Source organism: Micropterus salmoides, unplaced genomic scaffold (assembly GCF_014851395.1).
Source record: "Micropterus salmoides isolate LMB-PRFRI ecotype aquatic unplaced genomic scaffold, ASM1485139v1 Ms_hic_scaffold_23, whole genome shotgun sequence".
Taxonomy (NCBI): domain Eukaryota; kingdom Metazoa; phylum Chordata; class Actinopteri; order Centrarchiformes; family Centrarchidae; genus Micropterus; species Micropterus salmoides.
In genome coordinates, this window is record NW_024041484.1 from 8,903,829 (window position 1) to 8,928,827 (window position 24,999).

The following is a 24,999-nucleotide window of genomic DNA, read 5'->3' on the forward strand; positions in this document are numbered from 1 at the left end:
GTTTGTTGATTAATTGCAAGGAAATGAAGGACTCCTTGATCAGTAATGATGGTGTTGTTTTTCTGTCTGACAAATAATGCTCAAATATGCAGTTGTTCTTTCAGCCTAGTTATATCACTGAAATCTCTTCTACATGTAAGTTTAACACTAGGCAGCTCATACATGCAATCAGGCCTCTGGTGAGTTTCCCATTCATGAAGCAATACTTGTTGCTTCATAGCTTGTTGAACCGTAGTATTGTAATTCCAGTAGTGTCAGTGTACACAACAGTAGTAATTTAAAAAAAAAAAATCATTCATCCAGACGGAAAGCAGAGATCTTCAATTTTGTTCAGTTTTACTGCTCTCTGCAACTAATGCAAGACATGAGATGTGCATGCGTCCACACAAACATATCTAACTTTTACTCAAATTTAAAGCTGCTATTATCAATATTTTAGTAGTATTTTGTAGTATTAATAGATTTTAAAAAGCATGTAATGTGATAGATGTTGCTTGTAGTGACAAACCCACAGAGAATTATCACCTGACTGCAGTTCTTTTCAGCTGTATAGCATCGTTTAACTGTTTTGGTTGACTCTGACAGCTCCCATCAGCGTAATTGCCATACAGAGCAGACAGGTGTTCTAATAATAGCAGACAGACAGTTAGCGACTAGCTGGTGAACATAATGGAGGATTTAGCAGCTAAAGAACCAGATCATTTCCATATATTTTGGGAGCAAACCAAAGCTTAAAGGAGAGTGAATATTGGGCTTATCTTCCGGTGTGCTGGATATTTAAATAGGCAAGTGTTTGTTACCAAGTTTCTATATAAACTTAAAAGGTGATGCCAGTATTTGTGTTTAAAACTTGTGGAAACTTTACATGCCCACTATGAATAAGTGCTAAAAAGGAAAGGATAAAAAAAACCTTCAAATGCAACACCATTGAACTGCTCAAGGTGCAAATAAGCCTATGATAAGCACAAGATGAGTCAGTATTGTATTTACAGCTTGTTGTGCTGACCCCAAGGGGCCAAAAAAATCAATTTCCTTCAGGTTTAATTAACAATTACATACATTTGAAAACTGTATTCTCAATTTGCCATTTTAGCACATAATTAGCCACTTGTGAGGATGGAACCGAACAGGAACATCATTTTTACATAACTTGTGTCTACAGCGTGAAATTGTGTAACAATGGTTCCATGTATGTTTGAGACTGTACATAGATCCATCCATCCATCCATCCATCCATCCATCGTCAACCGCTTATCCTGCGTACAGGGTCGCACGTGTACATAGATCAGATCTGCAAAATGTAACGTGACAGTTATATAACACATTCTATGATTCATTTATTGACATAAAAAGAAAAACATTTATGTTGACCAAGACGTTTAAGCTATAATGTTTTTTAGGCTGGGCCTTGCAAGGCTACTGTGTAATCATGTTGTCACTCTGCACATCAGTGCTTTTTCAAGTTTCATCGAATGCTTCTACAGCTGTGAAAATGAGACCACTGGAAGCCCTTTTCTTCTTCAGGACTGAGTGTAATATAACAGCTATTTCCTGTAACAAAATGGTGGAAAATACTGTTATGATAGAGCATGCTATAGCCCAGATGAAAAAGCAATCCCTCCTGACATTCCAAGTAAATGTGACTTTTGGTCAAACTCAGTAAAATTTCTACAATGGTCCCGCTTGGCCTTGTTTGACTGTGTTTTAGATAACACATTGGTGAGCACTTTAGTTTTGTGGTCCATTAGTTTCTCTGCTCTGTGTTGTTTCTTTCGCTAACTCATTCTTGTCATCCGCGTGATGGATCAACATTTCTTTTTCCACCTGTGCACTTGTCTCTTTGCAAAACTCATCTTTTCCCTCTTTTACTTCCTCCTCTGACTGCAGCAAGTTCGTCTCTATCTTTGCTTCCTCTCTTGGAAGAGGACTAAACTCAACAGTGGTCTCTGTCACGGATCTGAGCTGTTGCCTCTCCTGGGTGTTCTCCAGCTGTGTTGTGATCCTTCCACAAACTTTGGGAGCATGAGACAGTTTGGGAGTTTTAGGAACGTTAGGCTCCTCACTGGGACTTGATGTGGATTGAAGTTCAATTTCCTTTGAAGCTTTTGTATGCTGCATCTCTGTTTCTCGTTCCGGTTTACGAAACTGTCGTCTAAGGAGGATGATGACAGCAATGATGAAGAAATATGAGGAACCACTGAGACAAGTGATTAGACCCAGGAAGATGACCCTGGAAATAGAGAGAAAATGTTGGAGACTGCAATAAAGAACATCTTTATTGCTATGTTGTTTAAAAGGTGGAGAATAAAATAATTACATGTAATAAAAAGTCAGCTATATGTAGTTGTACCACTCAACACTTAAGCAAATTCATATTAGCAGTCACATTCTGTTTTCACATTTGTAGTCCATAGCATACCTGTACATAGCAGAGTCATAAATTCGACATGCCCCCCTGCCCCCACACATCTTGACTGACCACTTGAGGCAAGTTGAATCAATCAGGGCTCCGAAATACACAGGTGCAGGAATTCCACCTACAGTCAAAGTATCACACAAATATATACTGCTAGAACATTGCAATGGAGAGAAATATTGTGTCATATATCTCATGTTGTCTTATTTTGACTCCCACATACCAAACTAATACAAATATTTGCACTTAAACTGGACTAAAAATTTGATATTTTTACCAGAGGAGGGAGCTTTAGTTGTGGGACCTATGGGAAACTGCACTAACATTAAAAAGCAAAACAATTCCAAATCAAAAAGTTTACACTTCACATTCAACTAAAAGAAATGAAGCTTACCAAGAGTCCTAGTTAACATGGTCTGGATACCCAGCGCAAGGGATTTGAGCTCTGGTGAGATGCATCTGTAATTACAAAACAATAGAATCAGAAAGAGCTTTATTGCCAAATAGTATTTTACACGTACGAGGAATTTGTTTTGGTGATAAGGTGCTACACATAGACAAACATACAGCTGACATAAATAAATGTAGAAATATATAAATATGGAATAAACAAATGCAAGTTATATAAGAGAAAAATAATACTACTAATACTACTAATAGCAACAGAAGAGGATGTTGTGTACATATATATTTTTGAGAAAATATTAAAAAATATATAAAAATATAAAAATACTAAGTCACTTATATATAGTTTTGTAAAAATTTGCTGCACCAATCAGTTTCTTTGAAGGAATATCTTTACATTTTGGGCTATAAGATTTTTTACTTTGTTGCTGAGAGTTAAGATTGATATCTCTTGTGTCTGTACGCTTAATATGAAGCTTAGCACAAAGGTCAAAAAGAGGGTGAAACAGCTAACCTGGCTCTGTCCAAAGATAACAACATTCACCTATCAACACCTTTAAAGTTCACTACTTAACATATTATATCTTTGACCCCTCGTCTAACATGTACAATATAATGTATATAACATGTTATTTTGTGAACATTAGATGTACTGGTAGATATTATTACCTTTTCCCGAGTCCTTGTAGCGTCATATTTACCATACAGACATTAAAGAGGTCATATTATGCTTTCCCTCTCCTTTAATGAGTTATATATCTTTTTTTATGCATGCTCTAGGTTTGCAAAGTGAATCAAACCCCAAAAAGTCCACCCCAAAGGGAGTTCCCATCTCCCACAGAAAACAATGCTCTGAACTGCCTGAAAACAGCTCGTTTGTATTGTAGTCCAACCTTTTCTTCCGCTTTCTTGTGATGTCACAAGAAAACACGCTTCATAATGCTCACCTAGTGGCTAGTCACACACATCCTCAAAAACACCAGTGAAAAAAAAACTGAGCTGCAGCACACAGTGACAAGACGTCCACCTGCTGCCTCTCCTCTCCCTTCCAAACATTAACTACCTTCCAGGCAGTCAATAGACATAAAGTTGTTACTGTGATATAGAGATAGAGCTCAGTTAAAACTTTGTGGAAGGAAGACACATTTGTTACAAATGATTAACTCTGAAACTCTTGCTCCAGTCTATGTTGCTAAGCTGGTCGGCAACATGTACCGGCTTCTCAGGACAGTTGGTCCTTGAGTTGAGTGCAGTTGGTTAACCGCACTCAATGGATGATGTTTGTGTTGTCCCTCACGACTCACTTAGGCTCACATCTTAAGAATGAGATACAGTAACACTAATATTCCCAGTTATTATTTCCTTCTTGCCAGGATCCACAAACCGTATGATGACCATGTAGCCAGGTGTGGCTCCCAGAGAGTTGATAAAGGAGCTAAGAACAGACACAGCCATGTAGGAGGTGAAACTGCGGCTGCAGTCCTTAGCATGAGGACACTGGCCCAACCTTACTGACGTACTGCTGCCTGCTGGGTAGGAAGCAGACACACAGCTGCAGTTGTGAAAGACCTGGTAGAGAGAGAGAAGACTTACTGGAAATGAAGAGAAGCACAACCCAATTATAAATTGGAAAACAAGCCTCTACTTAGAGTCAGTCAATTCACTATGAATAAATTATTTTCCCACTGTGATTTCTTGACAGTAAAATAGCAGATTAATGATTTTGGATAAATGGTTTGCAGAAACAAATGGGAAAGAGTTAAGGAAAGTACAATGAACTTCATTCACTGAATGAAGACTGTCAGATGCAGCTGAAAGCTCCAAAGGCTAATAAGTGAACCTTCGTGCTCAGATGATTTGGTAACATACAATGTAGTGATCATAAAGGCGTTGCAAGAAATTTTACAAATGTTAATAAAATTGTAAATACATTAAGTAACAAATGTGATGACGTACACCATTCTGATATGTGGGACCTTAAAACTAATGAAATATTGACTAATTCAGGTAAACTGAAAGGACTTGAGATATGAGATATTGTTAGTAACTCCAAAGAAAAGAACATGAGTATTTGCTTGGACTTGAGAGTGTAGAGAACAGGGAAGGAAAGTGATTCATATTCTGGTTTATCAAAACACATTCTCTTTCTTTGGAATGCAGCCGCATGGTACCGTTAATAAAAATGTCTAGTCAGTTTATGGTGAAGCTGCTCAAATGCTTTCAATGGTGATAATTTGGACAACAGTGGCAGACACTGTTGATTTGTGAGTAGTCAAGCAACCATGTACTCATTATAGACCTGAATATCATCCTTTAACTGGCTATTAAGCTGCTTTACAATAAACACTGTATTCACGAATGCAGCCCTACTGTGTTCTTGCCGTATCCACTGGAGCTGAGGCAGCCAGCCATACATGGAGAGATGTAGGTGATGCCGCTGTCTGAACACACAGGGTCCCACTCCTCTGCTGAGCAGGAGCAGTCTCTGTTACACTCTGAGAAGAGCATATCTCTGTTGGATGACACAGTCTGCGTCCTGCAGGGCAAAGAGGGTTTATATTTTATATTAGATGCAGGTTGTGTATTTTGAGGCTATAATAAGAGTTCCTATGGTACATTATATTAGTTTGTTAAATCTGCGGTCATCTTCATAAACCTTTCATGTCTCTGTTATGTTTAGCCAAGGGCAGAAAGGAAATCAAGGGATTTGGACCCAAAAGCAGAACACCAGGCAGAGCAGGGTCAGATTATGGTGTAAAAAGATGAACATATGTATGGTTGGTGGAGGCAGGCAAGGCTCAGAAAACAGGTGAGCAGCCCAACACAAAAGGCAAACAAATCCAATCAAGGAGGCAGGCAAAAATCTAAATTCAAAATAAACAGAAGTCATGAAGAAAACCCAACACACAGAGAAACAATGGAGAAATGCAAGGCAAGGACACTTGACAAGAGGACAAAGACAAAAAGACCAGAGGCCTGTACTACGAAGCAGGATTTGAGCTTAGTTAGGTTACTTCAGGTTTAACCTTGGGTTATTTTTATGCTGTGGGTGATGAGGGAGAGGCTTTTGTTTAGCTGTATCATCCTACAGAGACTTATTGCAGCACAAAAGCTGTGTACTTGTTGTACTTATAAAGATATGACTTTAAGCCTACTCACCAATTTGAAATGTGTTTTATATTTTTTATTTGCTGAATGAGAGGCTGAATGTTATTCATATCGTTTGGTTGGTCTTTTCAAATTAAGTTTAATATGAATTTGTTTATTATAACTTTAGGTTGCATTTGTTTCTTTAGCTATAGAGACTGGTCATGTTTCGCCCCACCTTTTGCTTTTTGGGCACAAGTAATGTAGGTGAGTTTTCAGTAAATGTTGAGATTTAGCCTTTCAAACAGAATACTTTTATGACATGAATGGAATGACATGAATTTTTCATTTTGTTGCTTAGAACAATTTTAATTTAGAACAATGTTTGGAACATTTTTGAGTGTGGTAAATTAATGAATCAGATTTGAAGAAGTGATTTGAAAGTGAACTGAACGACCGCTTTTAGCTAAGCTGCAAGAATAAGGCTGAAATTTCATACACGCCATAAGAACACATCAAAGCATCATATTGATGTTATATGACTGTTTCTTTAGGCAATCGTGTTAATGTTAACGAGCTCATGGCTGGATTGGGAGACCCAAGGCTGACTTCCCGAGTTGATAACCAGCTTTGTTTCAACTCTTATCCTGATTGCGTTGTTTGGGTTAGTAAAACCAGATAATGAAAAGATATCCTGGGTATGCAGAACTTGGTTCGTTGTACAAGCCCCAGGTCAGCACACAGAGAGGGGTGGAATAATAACACACAAGTGGCACTCATTAGGGCAGGGCAGACAGTCATACAGGCGGGAAAACACACAAAGACAGTAAGCAAAGTTACACAAGACACAGGAAGGATCCTTTCAAAATAAAAGCGAAATAACAAATCCCTAGACCATGACAGTCTCAGCACTGACCCGTTGTATGAGACGGTGAGCCCAGCAACGGGAATGTTATCACACTTTGTGCCAAACTGCAGCAGCAGAAGGAGGTATGCCATGAAGGATGTGGCAAAGGAGAGCTGAGCTCCTGATACCAAACTCAGTTTATACCGCTTCATGAGGAGCCCTCCCAGGAAGATCCCAACTGCCACTGCTGGCAGGTTCAACACACCTACAAGAAAAACATGAGGGGGTATGGACGCTGGGAGGTTCGTAGAATGTCTTCATAAGATATCTTGTTCTCTCTTAATCTTGAGCTTTGAGCAGAAGTGCTGGAGAATTGTACCATGAATCACCAGGCACTGCCAAACTTTGATCTTTTGAACTTTACGGGAATAGTACTGCTTAATCATAATCATTCAGACCCTGATAATTCTTACTCAATCTGTGCACATTTCTTTATCTATTTTAAGATAAATCAAACATTTAGCCTTGAGTGAATTAATGAGTTTTGGCTCCAAGCGAGAGGCATTCGTATGATCGTATGATCTACTATACATATAACCAGAAGTATTCCTGGAAATCATTGTGATATCATACTGTTTTAGGGTTCCCAAGCTGCAGTTTGAATCAATTGTCAGACTGTATTTCTCTCATGAATGTTCTTAAAGGGGGAAATTTGTTAGCAAGCCAACTTTGGGACTTTAATGATGGAACATGGCCAAGGGCCGGATTGTGCAGTTTGGAGCAAAGGAGAAATCTCTTGGGGTTTCTTCCTTTGTCTCTCTGTCCTTACTGGTGTATTGTTCTTTTTTTGTCAACTACAGCTATGCCTTCATTGAGTTATAGCTCTACCATTAGTTATCTGAGTATAATTCTATCTTGAAGTATATCATAAAGTGAGGTAATGTAACTTTTGCCACAAAAAAGAACACATTTTTTCCTGGCTCAAAATGGAGGTAGCACAATCCTGATTAAGTGCACACGTTACAAGCAGCATATTATATAGTTCTAATAATTATATGATTGAAGAAAATTATTATTTTCACATAAAGGCATATTTTATTTAGAAAAAGGGTGCCCTTTATTAAATATAATAAAAGCTAATGTGTTAATTTAAACAGTTAACAAACAGCAAGATGTCAAATCAAATAAAACACCAGCTCTTGTTTTCATTTATAGTTCAGGTTCCCCTTGCACTGTAGCTGATTCCTGGAAAATTAAATGTTCATCTGCATTATCCTGTAGTGTCCCAGTAATATTTGTTCTTAGGGAACATTTTTGACATTTCTGTTTGTATCTCGGAGCTCTTTAAGCCAGTGTGTTCAAAATGTGATGCAGACTAGTTATATGTTTCTGCTATTAGGAAAAAATGCATGAATTAGTCTAAAACACAAGGAGTAAAATGTTACAATTCACTCCATAGTCTGGGTTAATTATAACATGCCCTGGGTTGTGATGCAACATATGAATATACTGTCAATCAGGCTAGAGTTACTCGTATCCACTGCACTGTGTAAAGTTAACCAGTGCCTTTGAACAAGCTTATTAGCAGTCGACTGTAAATTTTTTCCCTCAAGGACATTTTGTTTTAAGCAAGTTGTTCGCTAGCCAACATTAGTATCCTGGTTAAAATCACAGTTATCATGAATTAGAGATGCACCTAACCAAGATAGCCACCGTCTCATCCAAAGATGGTCACGGTGATATTACACTATATTTAACACTTTATTTTAAACATCAGCCAGCAGTGAAAAGCAGTTCCGTATATATATTATATTATTTTTGCTGTGTGGTGAAGACATTACTGGCAGAAACATTGCCACGCGGGGGTGCTGCAGTCCAGCCAAACAGATGGCTCTTTCCTTCCTCTCTGGAAGTTTTGGCAGCGTCTTTAAAACTAAAGGACTCTTGCTCAAATTAGTACTGCTGCTTTAGCCTAACTTGGTCTGTATGACCAGTAGCTTATGGTGGCTAATGTTAGCTGACTTAAGATAGATATTGCTGTGTACTGAGTCAGTTTGGTGACCTTATGACTTCTCTACTTTTGCTTCTGTTACACTACATTTTACCATTTACCATGATCCCAGAAATTTCACTTTTACTGTTATTCAGACATAACCTCGCTATGGGAAGAGGAGGATTTCTACATAGCAACAATATTAATGCATTTTTTTTTACCTATGAGGAAGTTGGCCCTAGATGCAGACTGTCCAAACTGCTGCTCCATGTATTTGGCTTTGAAGGTAAACAGGCCAATGAAAGAGTTGAATTTCAGGATGCTCCCACAAAGGAGCAGGAAGTAAGCAGGAGTTCCTAACAGGCGCTTCAATGAGGGAAGAAACCCTGTGGAAGGACATCCAGACAAAATACAAGTAATGATGCATAAATTTGCACACACACACACACACACTCACACGCAGCATAATTTAGTAAAATACTAAATCTGTATTAAATATGTACATTTGAAGTGTTGCAGTGTTCTGTTTTGGGAAGAAGAATATGGTTGTCTCAACCTTTAGCGATCTCAGTCAACTTGAGGTTGTGATTGGTGTTGAGGGTATCCTCTGTTTTATCAAGGATCTCAGGGGTGGGAGTTGGCTTGCCCTCATCTCCCTCCTGCTTTGGCAGCGAGCGGGGCAGGAACCAGAAGGGAATGCTGGAGATGAGCAGGAAGGCGGAGGACACCAGGAAGCCCATCCACCAGGCGCCCACCCAGCGGGCATCTTTAGGAGTGATGGTCACACTTTCTGTATGACAGAAAAGTTTTGAGTGGGTGCAGTTTCAATCTGCAGATTTCAGTCTGTCAGTTCCTTTGTGTGAAGTGACCATATTGGAAAAAACAGGGTAATTGCATCCCAATTATCAGTGATGGAACACTCAACTCTCTAGTAGCGACACTGCACACTTTAGGTGGACTGATTGAGTTTGTTTAACAAATAAATGATTGATTTTACCTTATCTATATGCAAGAGTTGAGACAATTCCTCACAGAGACACTCAGAAAAGTCTTCTGTTGTTAACCAGTTGTGACAGGTGTGCAGCCTATTTTTAGGGTAGAGTGTCAGACCTTTGCACCAATTGGCAGGTAGCTGAACCAAAATTAGTCTGAACTAATGCTCCAGCAAGAGTCACCATGTCTCTTCTGTCAAAACATGACATTCTAGCCAAAAAGCCTTCTTTGGTTTAACTCTATCAGCCTGTCAACACAGGATGAGTTATTTTTTTCATGCCAGATTTTCAACAACTCTCTAGTGGGTAAAACAATAACTTGAGTGGCTCCAGCCTTCGCCATCTTGGCAGTGCCTAAGTCGCTTAACTCCTGGTTAATCCAAAAATGGGCAAAAGTGGAGCTTCAGTGGGCCCGAATGAAGCTTGATTGCTGCAGCTAGCCACCTGTGACAGCGCCCATCTGTCACTCAAGGCGGCCATGCCCTTAATTATGCATAACTTTAAGGCTTAGTATAATTTAAACAGTTGAGTAATGTAAAAATTCACATTAAAAAGAACCACATTTATTTCTGTCTGAAATGGTTGGCTGAAAAGAGAAGGCTTCTATCTGCAATCTCACACACTAGACAACACGCTAATTTCCTGCACTATAACTTCTTGGATTAATGTACTTCTTTTAGCCCAAACCTAATAAAAAAAAAATGAGGACTGAAATGAGGACTATGACTGCAGAATTTATCAGTTGTAACAAGCTAAATGATTAAGCCAATGTAAGCTTTTAGAATGAAGACTATAATACATCCTTCTTGCAAAACAAATGTATTATACTTACCCATATCAACATAACCAATATCGACATATAGTTTGGCACAATAGGAGCCTAAGAGGAAACCAAACATGGGCCCCAGGAGAGTAATGGTCTGGAGACAAGCTGCAAATCCCAAATTAATAAAAAGATTAACATTTTTCATGAGGTACTTGGGAAGAGATGGGTTTCAAAATTCCACTAGAAACCCAAAATGAGCAATCACATCTTACCTATATAGAAAGGGGAGTTTTCTGCTTTAGCAAAGTCATCAATATAGGAGATGCCCAGAGGTGTTACCGGGGTTTCTCCAATCCCCCGCAGAGCATTCCCGAGGAACACATAGATCCACATGTTGGAACCAGACTCTCTCACACAGACTCCATAAAGACAGACACACACATAGGAATGCATGATATTGATTTTGTTACAAAGATTATTTTCATGGACACTGCTATATGCTTATGTTATCTCACTATGTATTTTTGTCGCACACATTTGCACACGGAGTTCAGACAGATTCTTATGATCATTTTGGATTTAAAAGGAGACTTTAGCGTATGTGTATAAAAGCTGAATTTTAAAATAACACGTCAAACTTTGTATGGAATCCCGTCCCATTCACATTATTGAGAAAGAGAAAATAAAGTCTACCTCAATTATGCTGACTACCTCAGACAAGATGCATGAATACAATGTCGTGTTCATTCAATTTCAATTTAATAGGATGTGGCTTTAAGCTTGCATACCACTGTATTGTATGTGACTTCCAAATTATGTTTCTTTCTAAATACAGCTCATCAGGATAGCTGACCAGGATCAGTACATTGCATTTTCTGCGTGTATGATACTTTTTTGTGAGAAGAAGAATTAATTATGGCTCAACAATAGAATGACTGATGTGATATTTCAACCGAAGCCCATCGCATGGAACTAGAACAGATTGGAACAAGAGCTGCTCCTCAAAACATTGAGGAATACATAAACAGATATGTGTTCAAGCTGAAGTCATTACTATAAATATTACAGATGTGTGCTTTCTCAGTGACGCTATAAGATCTGATGATCCCACATATTATTCTGTCTCTTTTCTCTTCCTTTTTCCGGCTTTCAGCTCTTGCTGGCTTGCAGTTCTATCTGCATTCAGACTGATCAATGGCGCTGTTGACGTGAGGTTGTGAAAACTGAGTCTCTTTTTAGTTCTGGTCACAGGGAAAGGGAAATTTGTTATTGACGTTTTTGACTTATCAGCCACCCAAGAGGTGTAGCTTCCAGCAGGGGAGGTGAGTGGTACTGAAGGTCAGACTGAGATTAGTGCATTCCAAGGATGGTTGAAAGACAGTGAGTTATTAAGGGTCATAACCAGGTTTCATGTTAATACACTTTGTATATGCTACTGTATGCTGCTCTTGTAATTTCTTGTTCACTGACCATAGCAAAAACATCTAATATAGTTTGTCCTAAATGCAGATTTTTGATTTCAACTCCTTAGGCAGAGGTTTGTTAACTGGCTGTTTTACCCACCCAACCAGTGTTGTTTTTTTGTTTAGTTTTAGGTTTGTAATTCTTGTGCTACTCGTCTTTGTAAGCTTCAAGACACAAGCATAGATATGTAACAAGACTAGGACTACACAGCCATGCTAGTGGCATTTCACTCAAAACAACAAATGTCAACCTTGTGGCACTATAGGGAAAGTCAGGGGAGGGCAGGATTCATTCTCTAGGCACCATCAATCTCTGTACAAAATGTCATGGCAATCTATCCAATTGTTTTTGAGATATTTCAGTCTACACCAAAGTGGTGGACCGACTGAGACAATGTTCCTTCACACCTAAAGGTACCTATATACTGATTGTTAGCTAAGGCTGCACAAGGTAACTTTGCACTAAAATTGTACAGAAAACCTTTAACTAATGTCTAGTTCTTGAATAAAATTTACTTTCTTGCTTATTGCAGATTTAGTTGAACATAAATCCAAATGACTTTTTGTCCTTTAAAGGCACCCATTTGATCCCAGCATTTAGCCCGCAGTCATACCTTTGTTGTCTTCCACAGAAGGCTGTAGCTGAATTTCAGGTACTTCTTCTGTTTTCAGAGGATCCACACAGGCAGCAATGTTCACACTGTCGTTCTGGAAAACCTGAATGACTGTGTCATACTTGTAGCTGTGAAAACCAGCAGTGTGACAATGACAAATTTAACAAGATTACTTGGAGATCTGTTTTCATCATTACGTTTTCTTTTTTTAGAATTGTCATTTCTAAAATACGTTTTTTGTTGTTGTTTACCGTCCCATGAAGAAATGTGTCAGGCCAGTGAGAAAGGCCCCTACAGCCATGATGAAACAGCCTGCAGCAATGATTCTGGGCCGGTGCAGCTTGGCCCCAAAATGACTGACCACAGCAAGAAACAACAAGTTGCCTACCTCCAAAAAAAAAGAAAACAAGAGAGCAGAAGAACAAATCAGCTACAGAGTCAGAATTTAGAAAGTAACCAGGAACAAAAGTAAGACCTGATCAGATGCACAAAAGATTAGTGTGAAATCAATAGATAGATGGTACCCATCTCAAAACTGCCATCTATGAGTCCAATGTGTGTGGTGGAAAGGTCAAAACGTCTCTCAATCTGAGTGATGGAGCTTTTCATGTAGGTTCCTGTCAGAGCCTTGGAGAAACAGGCAAAGGACTGCGCCACAATAAACAACTAGAAAACACAAAGGGAAATGTAAATCATTAAAACAGGCTAGCAACCCAGATGTTTTACAGCCAACGCTTTATTGTAATAAAAAGTTCTATCATTTTCTAATAAATGTCCTTCAAGTATATGCTATAACAGGAAATCAGTCATCTAAAATCTTTACACCTGGCCACTTGGGGCAGCAGAAACAACACAACAATGACATCCTTTTGCGGCAGTTGCTGCAGTTTCAGGTGATCATTCTCTGTAGGTTCATCACTAATAGCAACCCCTTTCTCAAATTCTTTTCACATTGTCATTTGATACATTATTAATAGTCATTATAAAATATACATTTTATCCACACGCACTTTGTATGCTGCTCATGTATGCTTTGAAATGGTTTCTGCCTCCTCCATTGCAGCCTCCACAGTCTTACGTTTTGCTCTGTGTGTGGGAACCCTGGAGTCTCTTTATTACTAGGTTAACTCCCATTGTGGATTACTGCAATTCCCCTGCATGTTTTGCTATGTACAGTATTACCTCTATCATGCATTATTGCTTTGATTTGCAGTTTAAATTTCATTGTACTGGCTTAAGTCTGATGGATATCGACAACTTTGGGCTCAAAATTCTCTTGTTCTTAATTAGAGCACATACAGCTGATGATGGCATACAGTGTAGTATGATTTAATGTACTTACTCGTCTGAATTGGAATGAGGGTTTGAAGAGTAACAGGCCAATATTTTTGAGATATTGTTTAACTCAAGAATGTGAAGCAGAAAACTGCACAGTGCCCAGATAAAGCTGCCTATACATTTTTGTATTTTTTATTTTATTGTCAAGCTATATTTGGTGATGATTTTGACCCAACATCTACAGACGGAGCTAAGGCCCATTAGGAAAATAAGTCTTGGATGAAACTGCTGTATAGATTAGTTTGGGGAGAAATGCTCCATTATCTTTGCACATGCTGATGTAGTGCTGCAATCAGGCGAGGCTGAGCTCAGGACAGAAATTGAAGTGTTTGACAAAAGTTGATGTGCTGATCTAGAGTAGGTTTTTGATTTTTGAACACAAGAAAAGATCTGCTCTTGGCTTGATTCTACCTACTTTGAGGGAAGGCATATCCCTAAAATGTGTTCAACTGACCAAAAACTAATCTAACATTTTAAGCTTTTAGCCATCCATCCATTATCTACATACTCTTGTCAAAGTTTGAACCCTTGTTGTCAGGGACCAGTGCTAACAACTGCACCACCGCACGACCTTTTAGGCATGTTTTTATCTACAGTCTACACTGAATGCATCAACAGAATGAACTTCAAGAAGGAAAAGAGAATTACAAGTAACCAGCCGTGACGTGTTGATTATGGATAGCTTTAGTACTTTGAGAGTGGAGATGCCAAGGCGTTTTCTGTTCTTCTGGTCAGGCTCAGACAGAGCCTGTTGGCTGGTCATCTTGTCTCTGTCCTCTGATGCTTCCTCCATCCTACACTAAATGTTTACGTGCCGGTCTATCTACCTGCTCTCAGTGCACTGCAAGAGAAGAAGACAGACAATATATACAATAAAAGAATGAAGGTCAAGCTAAAGATATGCAAATGCATTCTGACTGAATTCACTCTTCATCTATCAATTCAATTCAATTCAATTCAAATTAACTTTATTGGCATGAATGTGTAACAACAATATTGCCATAAGCATCATACAAACTACATAAGAACAATCAACCCCATACATTTCATTAAAGTGTAAAGTAATCAAAGCGTATGTGTGTTTGTGTTAAAAAATAAATATATATTAAAAATTAAAAAATAAATAAATAAATAAAACAGTAAGTTCGTATGTGTTTAAAAAAATTTAATTATATTAAAAATAAAATAAATAAATAAAACAGTAAGCGTGTGTGTCTGAGTGTGTGTGTGTGTGTGTGTGTGTGTGTGTGTGTGTGTGTGTGTAATTTTTTTTTAAATATATTAAAAATAAAATAAATAAATAAAACTATAAGCGTGTGTGTGTGTGTGTGTGTGTTAAAAAAATAAAAATATACATATTTATCTATCTCTGTCTGTCAATTCATAATTTATCCCCAAGGAACAACAACTTATTTCACCTAGTAGTGAAGTGAAGTGTAGACCTACACAATACAAACAGTTCAACATATTGGGAATTAAATGAATTCCCTTTCTTGCTGAGAGTTAGATGAGAATATCAACATCACTGTACTGTTTGTATGGTACATATGTAGTTGGAGGCTAACAGCTAGTTAGTCTATCTAGACAGCTCTCTCTCAGAGGATTACAAAATCTGCCTACCAGCACCTCTAAAGCTCACTTATCAACATCCCACTTTTTTCTCCTCTTTATTCTAAGCTAAGCTAACCAGTCGCTGATTGTAGCTACATATTTGTCTAGAGCTGTGATAGTGGTATCACTCCCGTAACTCACTGCAAGAGAAGTATATTTCTCATAATGTTGAACTATTCTTTCAAACTTGGTTTACCCATTACTCATATCATATAACTGATATATACATTTTGTATATTTAGATATATTTATAGTACACATCCTTTTAAATGGTATCAAACAAATGTTAACACTGATTTTAAGAACATAGAATAGTTTTTTTTTTTTTTCAAAATTGGCAGTTGTTTACATAATGATCATTTTCATACAGACATCATAGTTTACCAAGCTTTTCGTTCATCACAACATCAATAATCTAGTAATAAATCAAGGACAATTATAATTAAAGTTTCAAAGCTTACAATAATGGAAAGTTGCAAGGATTCTCAGTTATTAAATATGAGCATAAAAATGGTCTGATTTAAATTTAAATTACAGAAACATTGTAATGTTTGAAAAAGATACATTTTAACAATCAGTATCAAGTTATTTGGAGTTCTGTGATATTGAAACATATCCTCAAGTGCAAAATCCTAGTGTTAAGCCAGTTCTGTCAGTTCAGCATGACCTCTGAATTAGTAAAGTGAGTGAAAACAGCTGTTACCTGTGTAAACTCCACCAGCGTCTTCTACTCACAGTCCTCTCAGCTCAGTAAATGTCAGGAGCTGCAGGCTGAATCCATATCAGAAAGGAAAATGGTTTCCGATGAGTATGTTTTTCACCCCCCCACCCCCCACCCTCAGGTTTAGCCTGGTTAATACTCCCACCCAAAGCAGGGCTTGCCTTTATAGTCTGATCCATTCTTGGAAGCCCTGGTCTTATCAAATATAAATGTTTCAGATGTAATTATATTTAGAGCAATAGATAGCAACGTCACTACTGCAAAGCAACAACTGAGGAAGTTTAATAAAATACCTAGTGCATCTCCAGGCCAAGGGCACCTGGGTCTCCCCTCTCTTTTTATTCTGCTCCTCTTTAAGCAGCCATGTGTCTCTCCCCCTGAGAGGAGGAAAGCCTGCTCTCCCAAAGCTCCTATTTTCCTGTCTGAGGGCAGAGCAGTTACTTGGAACCAGGGGGGACAAAAGGCCTCGCACATTTTTATTCTACACACTTGCCAGTCAGTCCAGGAGGGGGACAGCAACAAGAGAACAGGGGGGAAGGCGGAGGGAAGACAGATTAGTAACTCCAAACCAGCTCCATATCAGATGCTTGTTGCTTCAAACAGGAATTTAAAAAGAGTCGTATGAAAGTTACGTTTTTGAAAGTTTCAAAAGAAGGTCCGAATTGCCTACATATATCTATATCTATCTAACACTTCATTCAGCCACACTCAATCATTATGTTTGCTGGATTGTTTTGATGAAAACATGCAACAGTGTGCTCAGTATTAACAGTGTGTATCAATGTAAACATGTTTCAGGGGACGCTTTATTACTCCAGTGACCGGTGGGAGGTCTGGGCAGCCAGGCAGCAGGTCATACAATCAGCTTTGGTCCCTCACAAATTCCAGGGATTAAGATTAAGATCCTTCACATTCCTGCACAGCAACAGTCAAGGTAGTGTTTACCACCCTTTCTAAAAAATTATACTCGGCTCCAGAATTTTGCATTGTCTTTTGTCACTGTATCTAGTTTCAGGTACATTCAGACAGGAATGCAGTTTATTTCTACATCAGAGCACCTCAGTCCATCAGTTACAGTACCTGCTGCAAATTGGTAAATATTTGAGTTTTCGAATTAGATTTTAACATTATTTTCTATATTATTACTTTACACTTTACACTCAGAGGCTCTTGGTTTGCACTAATAGAAAAAGTGAGTCACCCTCAGTAGCATTGCAGTTCCTTACACTGGATGTGTTGTTGTTGGTATAGAATGCAGCCTGCTGGTGAAACCTGACATTACACAGATTCATGAGCAACAAGGAAAAAATAAAAAAATAAAAATAAAAAAACATATATGAATAAAGGGCATAAATACAGAGGAGGATATATCATTTGCATTTAGAAATGATGAAAGCTGCGTTTCTACAACTTCAAAGTCAAGCGTTATCTGTGTATTAGTGTAGTAATAAAAGGGTTTAACCATCATACAATTTTGTAATCACTGGTTATGATGGTTACAAAATATTATATAACATGGTAAAAAGGTTAAAAAAAACAAGGTCATTTTTGTCCAAAACAAGAAAACATATAAACTGGTGAGGCACAAAGTAAATACAGAGGAGTCAAAGTTTGATAGACCAGGTTGTGTAATGTAACAACCTTCAACTTTAAGCAAGCCAGACTGATAAATATCATGTGCAAAGGGAAAGATTCGGTAGTGTTGTAGTTTATAGAATTACTCAGAAAAATAGAGAAGTAATAATAAGTTTATCTGATCTGGTCTTATGGGATGTTGAGGCAAGCAAGGGTCAAAACCAGTGATGTCAGGTACACAGCCCTGACTCTAGGACCTGCCATAGCTGTAATGAGATATGAGGTCACCGACGTCCGGTAATTATATTTTGGCTACATCCTATCAATTAAAAAAATCGAATAGAAACCACCGATAGCACGATCAGTTTGAATGAAGGCTTTGAGACCATGCAGACGCAGCCGATTTCACTGTCGCAACCCTCATTTCAGCTTCCCCGTTGTTGTGTAGAATAAAAACGTTGTGCAATAATTGAAAACGCCAGTGTTTGCAGGCAGAGTTTTGGGTGGCCTACTATTTACCTTGGAAAGGGGTAAGAGATAAATATTTTGTTTTTGAATTTTCGGGGAAATATGGAGCGCCTCTCCAGTTACAGAGACGCTGTGCGCATTTACGCACGAGGCACAAGCACAACTTCTTATTAAAATCTCCCAACGCCCTGACATGAACGTTGAGAATCTAATGTTAATTAATGTTATGTGTTGTTCTGCACATAACGGTCTTACACACACAGCCCAGGTTCATATAAACTGTTAGGAATAAAGCAGTCGTCCTTTTTGCTGCTGCTGTTTATTGCTGCTTAACTGCCCCTGATATTTGCTATGACATTACTGCACGAATGGAAACGTTTAAAATGACTGACATAATGAGTTTTGTGCTGTTCTTTTTTTGACGTTAAGGCTCCGCGGTCAAGTTAGCATTGCTTAGCAAAAACAAATATGCAACGTCCGGTTTAAATTTCAAAATAAAACGCTAGCTTTTTGAAACATCGCCATTTTGAAACGGCACTTATTAAAGTCATGAAACATTGCTATGTAGTTAGGTTTAGGCAACAAAACTACTTTGTTAAGGTTAGGAAAAGATCATGGTTTGGGTTAAAATAACTACGTACATCAGTTAACACCAGAGGTGGAACAGAAGTATTCTACAAAAATAAAAGTAAGCTTACTTTGATGAACCTTTACTCAAGTAAAATTACCGTAAAAGTTACTTTTTTAACCTCCTTAAATATCTTGTTGCTATTGATTTAATATCTTATTTATATGTATTATACTTGTTTAATTAAATTGCAGTCTTTTGCGATTTGATAAGGGAACAAATCTGCTTTCGATTTAGTTTGACAGATACAGTTGATGTTATAACCTAATGAGAAGTTTGAGAATGTTTTCGCTTCATTAGGAAACTGTCGCGGAACAGATTAAACTGTGGCGGAACAGATTAAACTCTGGCGGGCGCACTAGACTGGGAAAACAGGAAACACTGGACTGTATATGAAGTCACATCCCTATTTACAGTCAAACAGGTGGTAATTTTAACGGGAAATATCATAAGCATTAGTATAAGAAATAACAAGTTAACAGCAGGTTGCTAATTCCAACCAACATGCACCGATGTCTTTTTGGATATTTGGAGAAAAGCATCTTACCAAACTACTGACCTCTACATCAGGGGTCCTCAACTACATTTGTTCTAAACATACACTGTGGGGGCCGGACTTTCATTTGCCACATTACTGTTTAATAATTTAACTTTCGCAAAAGAATGAACCTTTTTATTAGGGGTGGTGATGGATATAAATATCCATATAATGGATAAGACACATGCCTTTGGTGTGAGAGACCAATTCCCCACTGTGACCTATCCACCATTGTGTCCCTGAGCAAGACGCTTAACCCCTAGTTGCTCCAGAGGCGTGCGACCCTGACATGTATAGCAATTGTAAGTCGCTTTGGATAAAAGCGTCAGCTAAATGAATAAATATATACAAATATATATCAATGTGAACAGAGTCCTTAAACACATGGTCTACAAAGGCTATAATACACAGGCCTACTTAAAATGCTCTCAGACCGCAGCCAAGGAGTTCACTGAGGAGTGATGGTTAAATTCTGTAATTGTAAATTCTGTAATGCTCTTTATCTAACAGCTCACTGTGTCTGCTCCTGACCGTCAGTCTGTCAGTCACGAGGTTTGATTTCCCCACATGGGTCCTGATGATGCAGGATGACAATCGTCAAAGCTGACCAATCAACAAGTTACCTGTGTAACGTCATGGTTATGCCTACTTGGTTTGTTTGTAAAACTGCAGTGTGAACATGAACCGGACCAGAATTTAAATGCAACAGTGTATAATTTTTTTCACTTGGTCCAGACCAAATGAACCAAACTACAGGTGTGAAGGCACCCTAAGAAACTGTTGAAAAACGACTACGCTAATCTCACTTACAAACAGATTGCATTTCCTGTGACTAGTGCTGTGTCTCAATTTGCGCACTTCTATACTTAAACTTACTATTTTGAGTGCGTAAGTGCGTTCACACTGAGAAGTAGGGCAAAATGCAGTGCACTGTGAGTACCCGGATGGTGCACTCATAACAGCCAAAAAGTTGAGCGTGGAACGGTGGACACTTCTCACCCTCAACAACCGCTATTTTTAGCTACGTAGCGGAAGGGGCAGGACCAACAACATGGGAGAAGTGGGAAGCAGCAGAGAGAGAGGCCAACAACAGAACGTCTTTTACAAGTTTCGTACTCTATTTTATCACTAAATTCACTTCTGAGAAGTAGGGTATGGCTGCAGCCACCAATCAATCTTGAGCGCAGCAGCAGCAGCAGAGCAAAACACAGCTCTAAGATAGTTTTAATGTTCATACTGCTGTTATTCTTAAATTCTTATTATTAAATAAAGAGACATCTGGCTCGTGATGTACGGAAAATTCTTTGCTTGTGAAACTTAAAAAATTAATTAATTAACAAGAGAAATAGTATGAAAAGGGGACTGTCGTTATTTTATTAATCATTATTATTATTATTCAGACATTACATTGTTAGTGTACAATTATGGTTACAATACTTGCTTTCTATTGCTTTTATTTTATATAATTCTTATTTATGCACCAATATACCAAAGAACATTACTTATAAGTTTGAACTTGGCAAAAAACCCTATTCTGAGCATTTTATTTTGGGTGAAAAAGCCTGGCTCTTATTTTGGAGCTCTGCAGGCGGCCTCTGTGCTGGGGGTTTTGCGCAATCCTACGATAGTCATTTCCAGTTATTGCAGAACAGCAATGTTTGATTTGAGACAACACTACCTGTCAAAATTAACGCACTAAGCAGCTTGAGTGTACACAGTTAGTATACTCAAGGAAGTACCCGAACTGAGACACAACATAGGCCTACTTCAAAATAAAAGTCAACTTGTGTTTCGCCAGTTTTGTTTCGCACAGGACACAGACCCCGGTCTCCTGGTTCAAAGTCAGGGTTCTGGCCCTCCATCCACCTCCTTACTCAGTCTTTTCTGTTAAATATCATATACCTACCTTTACCATCAAAAACCGACTACTACAAGGCTACAAGGCTTCCTCCAGTGCGTTGAACTATGACGCTGTAGGGATCCCCAGTCTGTTACAAACTGACGCCGATGGGTGTTGCCCATGTGTCCATATGTGACGAATCAGGGAGTGAGAACGGGTTGAAACTACAGAGGATCTCTGCCATAACCTAGTTAGCCAGAGTACCCTCGTTGGTCAATATGACCAGGTTCTACAGGAGGTTCTGCTCCAGCAGTTATCTGGGATCATGCAACTCCTTTTTGCAACAGTATTCTATGGTTTTTGAGCAGCAGCCAATGATAAATTGTTCAGATATGTCTAAGATAGCATTTGTTGTGGGGTTGCACTTGGAGGAGGCTAAAGCTAAGGGAGCTGTAGTTTAGAAGAGTTCATCCTTGGACAGTTCCTCTTACGCTAATTTTGTTGTATAAATGATAAGTGTTTGATTATTCTGTTAAAGGTAAAGACACTGGTGCTCGTCTTCTGTCCCTTCACCAGGGTTCCGTCGGTTTTGCAGAGTATACCATTGAGCAGCTGAATCGGGCTTAGCAATGTAGTGAAGTATGAGTTAGCAGCTAGAGATGCTTAACCATCAGGCTAAATAACTGGCTGAAGTGACAGCTTTGGGAAAGAGCCAGCTGTTCTCCTTTCTTGCTTTCCATCTCCCCAGTACTTCCAGTTTAAGGGCAAGTGGCCTGGAAGCTGAAGAATGGAGTTGGGGTCTCAGGTGGAAGGCCTGGGGACTGGACAGGAGCAGTGAAGGAGACCTCAGGTCGATGGCCTGGGGGCTGGCCAGGGTGATGAGGCAATAGGTCAGAAAAGGCACATATCACCAGACAATTCAATTCAATGACTATATTTCTTGAGGAAGCTTAAGAAGGCCAAATTCCTATTATTGTCAGTCCTTGTCAGCTTTTACAGAGGAGCAGTAGAAAGCATCCTGACTGGAAACATCACAAACTGGTATGGGATGTGCACGGCCCTGGACCATAGGGCTCTGCAGCGGGTGATAAAAACTGAGATTATTGATACCCATCTCCCAATCATCAGTGATATTGATGAGGTGAAGTGAGGTGCCTACGCAGAGCCCAAAGGATACTAAAGGGCAGTTCCAACCCAGCCACAGCCTATTCACTCTGCTGCCTTCTGTGCAGAGCAGCTTTTTCCTCCAAGCTGTCAGACTCTTAAACTCTTATTCTGTATTAATGTATATTGTCTGCTAAGTAGCAGAATGGAGTTACAAAACTCAATTTCACTCTATAACTTGTTATATTGTGACAATAAAACCTACCAAACTACCTGCCTACAATTCAGCTGCAGGTCATGGTTAGTCCTTATCCTCTGGATAAGCATCCAGCATCAGGTATTTAGAATTGGAGGCTGGCAGCTGGAGAGCAAGACCAGAGGCTGGAGTGCAGGACCAGAGGCCAGTGGCTGGGTGAGAGGCAGGTGAGCCAGCGGAGCCAGGGAAACAAGAGGCTACTGAAGCACAGTCACAGCAGATTGCTGCAGCACGGAACAAGACACAGCTGCATTTTATCAACAGCAAATGCTGCCGACTGGAGACCAGGAGCAGGTGTGGGCACCATGCCTCCTTTTGGAGACTCCACCATAGACAGTATATTACTGGACGAAGCCACCCTGCTAATTTGAATGGAGAGCAGTGAAGCCAGTTTTGGACCAATAAAATACTACTACAGGGTTACTTCCTGTTGGCACCAGTGTCTACTGCGCATGATGACGCAGCATTACCGTGGTTTAATGACGTAAAGCAACAGCTGAAACACCATAATTCTGGTAGCTGCATAGCTGCACCAACAAAAAGTTTCATGGCTCAGTGTGTTTGACTGACTCGGATCGTCCCATCCTGTGTCACTCCACAGTAATGTCGTGAAAAAGGTAGGCAGGGTTGGTGACTGTCTGCTCCATATTAGGCCAGATTGTGTTGTCATGACTGGTGCAAGCAGGATAACAAGAAACACAGGGAATAGGCCCCTTCATTAAGGAGCAGGCAGGGGGGTTATGGGAGCTGCAACCTAGTACAGTGAAAAAATAAATCAATTAAATTATTAAAGCCAAACTTCAGACACTTTAAAAGTGAATCCCTGATTCAAAAGACTTAGATAAAACATGTTGAGTGAAATCAAATTAAATAAACCACCGACTAAGGCAATAAGGGATCACAGTAAAGCTGTGCTGCGGCTGTCCATATCCTGTATAATAGTATACACAGTGAACTACATGTAAGTGTACTAATGAAAATATCTGAACTGATACTTAGTGTTATCAATTGCTAGGGCAAAAGTAGGTCCACTAAACATTTGGAAAAGGTATAACTAGTCATGTGTAAATTGAGGGACAAAAAATACATTATAAAGTTAAACAAGATGAACTTTTATTGAATCCATAACAGGCTTATTGCAGCCTTTGCAGAATATGTTAAAAAAATGAAATCAGTGAGGACACAGGTTGAAAACATTGTGAAAATGTGTCTTTAATGCTTACAGATATGCTTTGAGGACAATCAAAAAAACCTGAAATTAAAAAGAAATGATAAAACTAAATATATGGACAATACTAACATATCAAACTTGATATATATTCTCATTAACAGTAATTATACATAATGAATTGATGATACATTTTAATCAACAACTACAGTGTAAAGCAGTAAAACACAGTACAATCATATCCACTGTCCAAACTATGGTGAACTTTTGCACACCAACACTGGTAAGTCAGACGATTATATGAATGTTCATGGCCTTTGTAAAGGGTTTGCGTTGATGTGATGTAACAAAAAGTGTGTGCAATGTCAGACAGGCGAGCTATCCAGACCGTCATAATAAAGGTCATCAGGCTGACATGTTACCTGTTAAATGAAATGTTTGTGTGTGTGTGTGTGTGTGTGTGGGGGGGGGGTGCTACATGTATGCAATCCAAACATGCATCAGAAAAATAAAATAGTTTGCAAGGAAACATGACTGATTTCCTAGAACTGCAAAACACACTGACAGGCATGTAATTCTTACCATCCAATTTGAGTGACACTGATGTAGTGTGTCAAAGCACACAAATTGAAACTCATATATATAAAGTTATCCCTAATAGAGTTGAACTCAAACATTTTGAAAAGACACTGATCCCTTTCACTGTGTTTAATTTTGGAAAATTTCTTAAAAGGAAGAGTTCCACATTTTAGGAAATACATATATAGTTACACGAGGAGATTGGTGAAGCTCCTGCCAGCAGCTGTTAGCTTAGCACAAAGAGTAGGAACAGGAGGAAGCAGCTAGCCTGGCTCTGTCTAAAGCCTATCACCAGAATATCTCAAGTTTATTAACTACCATGTTAGATCTCATTTAATCCATAGTCTTTGCTGGTTGCCAGGCAACCTCACTGTGAAAGAAATACTCTAATCCTTGTAAAACCTCAATGTGTCATTTTTAAATTTTTTTGCCCATTAAATAAAAGCTATAATTAGTGATCTTTAGAGGTGCCAGTAGGATTCCATTACCTTATTGAGCTTATTGATCTTATTGAAGGAAGCATATAAGTGCATTTTGCCAATATGCCAAACTATACCTTTAAACTACTCATATTTGGCATCGGCCTCAGA

The 24,999-nt window shown here is 38.8% G+C and overlaps 1 protein-coding gene across 5 annotated transcripts; it reads right to left on the reverse strand.

The window, feature by feature from the left end:
• Positions 1 to 319: 319 nt before the first annotated feature.
• Positions 320 to 16,565, reverse strand: LOC119917977 (solute carrier organic anion transporter family member 1C1-like). Of its 5 annotated transcripts, XM_038738452.1 has the most exons (16): positions 16,547 to 16,565; positions 16,236 to 16,303; positions 14,613 to 14,762; positions 13,108 to 13,249; positions 12,835 to 12,967; positions 12,584 to 12,711; positions 10,779 to 10,925; positions 10,573 to 10,671; positions 9,305 to 9,538; positions 8,970 to 9,134; positions 6,825 to 7,020; positions 5,192 to 5,357; positions 4,206 to 4,390; positions 2,811 to 2,875; positions 2,420 to 2,537; positions 320 to 2,230 (listed from the first exon to the last, which is right to left on the reverse strand). In XM_038738452.1, exons 3-16 carry the CDS (start codon positions 14,712 to 14,714, stop codon positions 1,729 to 1,731), a joined length of 2,382 nt encoding a protein of 793 aa, XP_038594380.1. In that variant the 5' UTR covers positions 14,715 to 14,762; positions 16,236 to 16,303; positions 16,547 to 16,565; the 3' UTR covers positions 320 to 1,728. The 5 variants fall into 5 exon arrangements, with proteins under 5 accessions (XP_038594380.1, XP_038594379.1, XP_038594382.1 ...); XM_038738451.1 differs by lacking the exon at positions 16,547 to 16,565 and having other exon boundaries at positions 16,236 to 16,391; XM_038738454.1 differs by lacking the exons at positions 16,236 to 16,303; positions 16,547 to 16,565 and having other exon boundaries at positions 12,835 to 12,971; positions 14,613 to 14,751.
• Between the last annotated feature and the right edge of the window lie 8,434 nt (positions 16,566 to 24,999).